Raw genomic sequence first — 6000 nt, forward strand, 5'->3', positions numbered from 1 at the left:
CAGAGGAAAACAAAATGTAATTAATATCAATATACTGTAAGCTGCGTGATTATCACCTGCAGAACATCTTTATCCGGGTCCTTGGCCGCCACTTTGTAAATGACAGTGGAAACAGGAGTATTTTCAGGAATATAAAGCTCGGCATCTGTAAGAGAGAGAAGTGACAGGCTTATAATTTGGGAAGTTATCTTCATTGTTTCTAATCAATAACACAAAACATCCAATGATTTGTGCAGAAAGGATCCACAAAGAAACCTAAGCAATCCCATCACCTCTACTGACATGTCTGTTTTAAAAAATGCTTGCATTTCACAAGAAATAACAATACTAGGTCATTTTTTTTATCATAACTCTGCTGTTCTTCCTGGAAATGTAAGAATAAATTGATAACAATGTGTCACTATTCCCATTGTCATTGAGGCGTTTCCCTGCACACTGTGCACGGATGGCATTTAAGTCTCCTCACTCTGACATGCCAGGCTTGGCTTGTCACTCTCCACAAGGAGAAACATTACCTCTTAGATCACTGTACACTGTGATTCATGCTGAAGGTGATAGACTGTGTAGGGAGTCAAGACGCAACCTTTTGACTACTGAAATTTCCAGGAGGAATAATAGAGGAACAGCACAAAGCTGATTTTTATGAATGCAAATATTGACATGATCCTGAAAGTCCAACTTTGACCTGGAGTGGTGACTCTGAACCCTTTCATTTTGATCCCCTATTACCTGCCAATATGAAGATTCATGAGGTTTCTCTTGCATGCCGCTACAATCCCTGTTCGACAGTTGATATCACCCACTATGGAACCTGTAGTGAGCAGTGATTTTCTCCAGAGCGGTAGAGCTAAAAGGGGGCAACTGGGACATTTTGACCCAGGTGCTTGGTGTCGAGAGAAGATGTCACGGGTGTGTCAGAAGTGTCAGACAGTCGCCCTGCAGTTGGTTGCAGATCTCTTCGTTTGGCATTACAAACACCTTCTTAGCTTTCTCACTCTAGGACCCAGCGGCTACCTCCCTCTTGCTAATTGACACCCAGGCCTGGGTGTTTAAATACTTGCTGCCTGCTATAGGGAGGTGCCGGTTATATTCACTTGTTCTCTTGGAGCTGTTGCAGTCTGCTTACTTCCTCTTTAGTGCTTTGAGGACTTTAGGAGTAATCTCTCTGAAGTCGGCTTAAGCTAAGTAACTTTTCCCCGTGTATGTCTCCTTTGTTGTCTTTAGCTGTTAGTGGGGACTGACTAGTGCTCATCCCCCATTCCCAATCCAGGGCCAAGCGCTAGGGAAATACAGGGTTTAGGTTACTGTACGGCGATTGGTGAGGAATCAATATAGGGACAATAGGGGAGACAAGGTGATATCAGATCAGCCTAGGAGGTCTCCACTCCCCCTTTCCCTAGTGTCTGGGCTCCCTTCCCCTCTTCCCATCGTGTTGCACTTAGTCTTTTCCACACCTTGCATGACAGAATAGGGGTGTCAACAAACCACCTGCCTGGGGGTGCAGTCAACGGCCGTATAAAACGGACCGAGATCGGATTGCAGTAAATGGACTGGCCAGTGCTGTCCCAACCCGAGCGTTACAGCTGCATAAAAGCTATCAAGCTTGGGTTGGGACAGCACCTGTATGATCTCAGTCTGATTTATACTGCCGTCCTGACGGCGCCCTTGGGCTGAGATATTTGGGTAAAAAGAGAGCGCATCATAATAAACCATTTTCCCCAGGACTGCCTAGCTATAGCTCTCAGGCCAGCTCCATGCTTAGATGAGGAGACCCAGCCCAAACACCCAGTCTCTTGACCTAAGAGAACTGCGCCATGAGAATAAATGGGGCATTTAGCCTAGGTCAGCTAACCCAGTGATTTGGCTAAGTCTTCGTCTGTGTTTTACGAACTCCAGAAACTGGCCTTACTCAAAAAAAGTTTTGCTGAGTGTCACTTTAAAGGATAGATTCATATTTTATTTGACTTTTTATATAAATGTATTTCACACACAACTTATTATGCAAAAATCTTAAATGATTTCCTGTATAGTAAAACATCATCCACCACAGATGTATTTACTATTCTGCTACATGATCCAGAGCTCTAAGTACCAAGTACAGACAGACATAAGTGATAGGATTATTTCTATCTGAAGCCACCACAAGAGGGAGACTACGAGCTCACTGCATACAGTTCATAGAGTTGGTAATAAAACAGTATACAGTAAGCGCCCCCTGGTGGTGGCTGCATGTAGACAGCATATTATCATGTCACCCTTTGCTTATGCCATAGATTTGGAGCTCTCCATCAAGAAAAATACATTTCTGAACACTATAAACATGAATCTAATAAACAGAGCAGATAACCCTGATGATAAAAGATGGTCATTGACTTCAACCCTATCTGGTTGTCACTTACCATCCTCGATACTTTTTTTTATCATACATTGGAGTCAGGATTTCTATCGGCAGAGTAATAAATCACATCCCATATATTAGGTACAAATTTACCTTTTTCGGCCAAAGTTCCGGTGAACACCGGGGGTTTGTTGACTTTGGATATCTCAATGACAATGGACTGAGTGGCTGTGGTGCCCTTACTGTCTTCAACAAGGATTTGAAGGGAGTATCGAGGGACGGCTTCAAAGTCCAGCTTGGGTGTACTGGTTGTTATTAGCTGGTTAGAAGGATGGACGAAGAAAAGCAGAAATAATAATCCACAATACAGTATGTCACGCGCCAATCCAAATCTTTGTGGGATTTGCCAGTAGAGATAACAGGAGACGGAGGTTGTTTTCCCAAGTCAGCCAAACCTGCCAATGTTGGGGGACCGTCCAACTATCTGGTGTGTATGGGGGGCTCCGACTCTCCTCCAACAGATAATGTCGGAGAGAGGGATTGAACAATTGGAATTTTATCAGCCGATTCTTTTGTTTTCAGAAGTGTTTGGTAATAAGACAGGGTCCTATATTGTTTTTTTGCGCTGAAAGATGGGTTAGGGCTTATTTTCAGGGGATGTCTTATTTTTTTCCCCATGAACAACAATCCACATTTATTCTTAAACAAAAAAATCAACATTTTATTCAAATATAATCATGTCATCACATTCTAGAACATCAGCATCACTCTCCAAACCCTGAATTCCATCATTAATTTCTTGAGATTCTATTTCCTTTTTCCATATACAACAATCTACTCTTTACACAGGCTGACGAAGAATGATGGGGTTAGAACGATCACTGTTAGATCATTCTGCCCCCATAAATTTCATGCTATCGGCAGCATATCTCCTGTTTAAACTGGGCGATGTGCTAACGAGAACAATGACCCTGATTCATTAAGACTGGCATTGTGCAGGCCAGTCTTAATGAACGGGGCCGCTGGAGTTAAATGCACCGAATTCATTAAAAGGCGCACACCACTTAATAATTAGGAATCTTACAAGTGCCGTGTGCCTCTGTCAGAAATATACATACATACACACAATCAATTTGCAGACGCCGAAACGCGCGTTGGGGTGGGCGCATCCTTATCATCATGCATACAATTTTTATTACATTACCACGATTATATATGCTGGGAGCTGCCTTTCCTGGGTATCTATACACTATAGCATTTTACTTGTCTCTTGCAGACACAACTGCATGCTTATACATTGCTCTATGGGCTAACACCATATTGTCTATTATGCTATTGCACTGTTGATATATATCACATGACTATTTGACTATTTATATATGATAATGCTGTATAAACCATAATCGTGCATCCTGATAACTAGGAGTGATTTCTTACTCTCTCTTTATTCATATATTTATTATCTACGTATTTTGATTTTATATAATTTATGCTTTACATTTGGATTAGCGCCTACTTTTCTTCTGGTTGTTTTCCCTTCCCATGTGCACCAAATTCTTGTTCTCATAAAGCTTAATGTATTTTTCATTTTCACCAGTATTATTGGCCTTGTTTTGTAGGTTTTCTTTTTTTTCGGTTTCTTATACAGTATATACAGTAAATATATGGTTTTCACAAAGGCTAAGTAATGTGATGTGTCATTTACAAGGGAACAGCTTGCCCCCAAATCCCTTAGATCTGCAACCTGTTCATCATCTTCCCTGAATTATGTCAATAGTTAGCACAGCGACATCGACATGGGAAATAAATTCCAGTTAATCTGAATCTACATAGAAAAATGATCTGATGAGACTAAATAAACCGCGGAGATGAAAAAAAAAATGAAAACTTTAAAAAGGTGATAAAACTATAGTAAGACCGCTGATCGGAGTCAACAGCTTTTCTTACCTCCCAGTAATTCACAGCTTTTCGAATAATGGTGAACGGGTGTATGACTGGATTTGAGTTCACTATAAAAGGGGCTCCGACTATCGAATCATATTGTAGAGCAGTTGCCGTGATCTTGGCCACCAGAGTGCTCGGAGGGGCATTTTCCGGAATGGTCACGTTGTTTGGCAAATTTAATGTTGGAGCAGAAGAAATCACTGGTGAAGAGGAGAGCAAATGACAGAAGAGAGTATGTAATAATATAACAAAATATATATATATATATATATATATATATATATATATATATATATATATATACATACATATCTGACAGATGTAGCAGCCACAGTGATAACTGCAACATTATGTTAATATAATGCAGCCCATGGGGTTTCACTATAGATTTGCGGCCCGTTGCTTCGTATTTCAGCACATGCCGCTTGGAAATGCTGAGCATTATCCCCATAAAAAGAGAATGGGGGTTAAGCTTTGTGCAGATCCATCCTACTTTAAATGGAATCCATCAGCAGGCTTTTGCTATTTAATCTGTTGTAGGCAATGAGTCCCTTTCTCCAGTGATGTGTCACTTATGGGACTGTGTATTATTTTTTTCAATAAAATCAGTGTTTTATCAGCTGGAGATTATCATTACAGGACTAGGTGTCTCGTGACTTCTAGTCCTCCTGCTCTGTGTAACCCCGTCTCCACCACTGATTGGCAGCTTTCTGCCTATGCACAGTGAACACAGAAGGTGCCCAATCAGTGGTGTGGGCGGAGTTATACAAAGCTTAGCATTCAAAGCACCGCTAGATCTGCAGTAGATAAAATAGTGATTTTATCAAAACTACACCAGGCAGACCAGCAAGTGACACATCGCTGGAATCAGGGTCTCTGCCCCTACATTATGCTTCTCTCATATTACATAGCAAAAACCTGTTGAACGTTTCTCTTGAAATGGCAAATCTGTAGAAGAAATCCAGGGGTCCACCATTGACTTTTTCCATGGAGAAAACTTACTCCAACATGTTCCAAAACCAACGTCTTCTAATGCATCTGAAGGGCCTTAGGATCCCCCCACCAGGTTGCAGAGCATAGATGTGACTATATTTGTACCCCCTATAACTTCAGCACAGCTACGCCAACGCCCCTGCAAAAAAAAAAAAAATCAAAGTCATATAAACTAACCTTGAAAAATGCTGAACAATAACGGCAGCAGTCGCATGCTCATCCTGCTGATGTTGCTGAGCAGACCTGTGTGACCTTACAATTCTGCTACTTGATGATTTCTTATACCGAGCAGGACACTCCTTCCAGAGAAACATTATACCTCACCAAGGTGTGTTTTGGGAGCAGACACAAGCAATGACCAGTGGAGCACTTAGTATTACCAAAAGTGTTAATCTAGATACAACATTACTTGTACGATGGGAGAATTCAGGGGAGGTCAAGCCGAACGCTACAAACATTGCCATCCGTGATACAAAGAGATTGTTGCAAAACATAAAACCACATTATTACCAGGCTAGTCTATGCATGCTAGAATAGCACCTACTACGTACAGATGGAATAAGGAGGAACTGGCCAAGATGACAATGTTCTACTCTTGTGAAGACCTTACTCGGATCCTAAACACGCTTTATCAAGACAATGAATTCCAAAGGATTTTCCACTCGTCGGTTCATGCACGTGGTAGTGTCCTCTGCCACAGGGTGATGCGATGAAGATGTGGATTT

The 6000-nt window shown here is 41.4% G+C and overlaps 1 protein-coding gene across 1 annotated transcript in view; it reads right to left on the reverse strand.

The window, feature by feature from the left end:
- LOC141157421 (cadherin-related family member 3-like) overlaps positions 1–5606 on the reverse strand; it is a 67919-nt gene extending 62313 nt beyond the window's left edge. Inside the window, exons 1-4 of the mRNA XM_073644669.1 lie at positions 5453–5606; positions 4286–4482; positions 2492–2657; positions 57–145 (exon numbers count right to left, since the gene is read on the reverse strand). Coding sequence (XP_073500770.1) covers positions 57–145; positions 2492–2657; positions 4286–4482; positions 5453–5495 — 495 coding nt within the window. The 5' untranslated portion in view covers positions 5496–5606. The remainder of the gene's footprint in view (positions 1–56; positions 146–2491; positions 2658–4285; positions 4483–5452) is intronic.
- Positions 5607–6000: the final 394 nt, after the last annotated feature.

The sequence above is a fragment of the Phyllobates terribilis genome, unplaced genomic scaffold, assembly GCF_046119375.1.
Source record: "Phyllobates terribilis strain yellow unplaced genomic scaffold, ASM4611937v1 Scaffold_8__6_contigs__length_399053987, whole genome shotgun sequence".
Classification (NCBI taxonomy): domain Eukaryota; kingdom Metazoa; phylum Chordata; class Amphibia; order Anura; family Dendrobatidae; genus Phyllobates; species Phyllobates terribilis.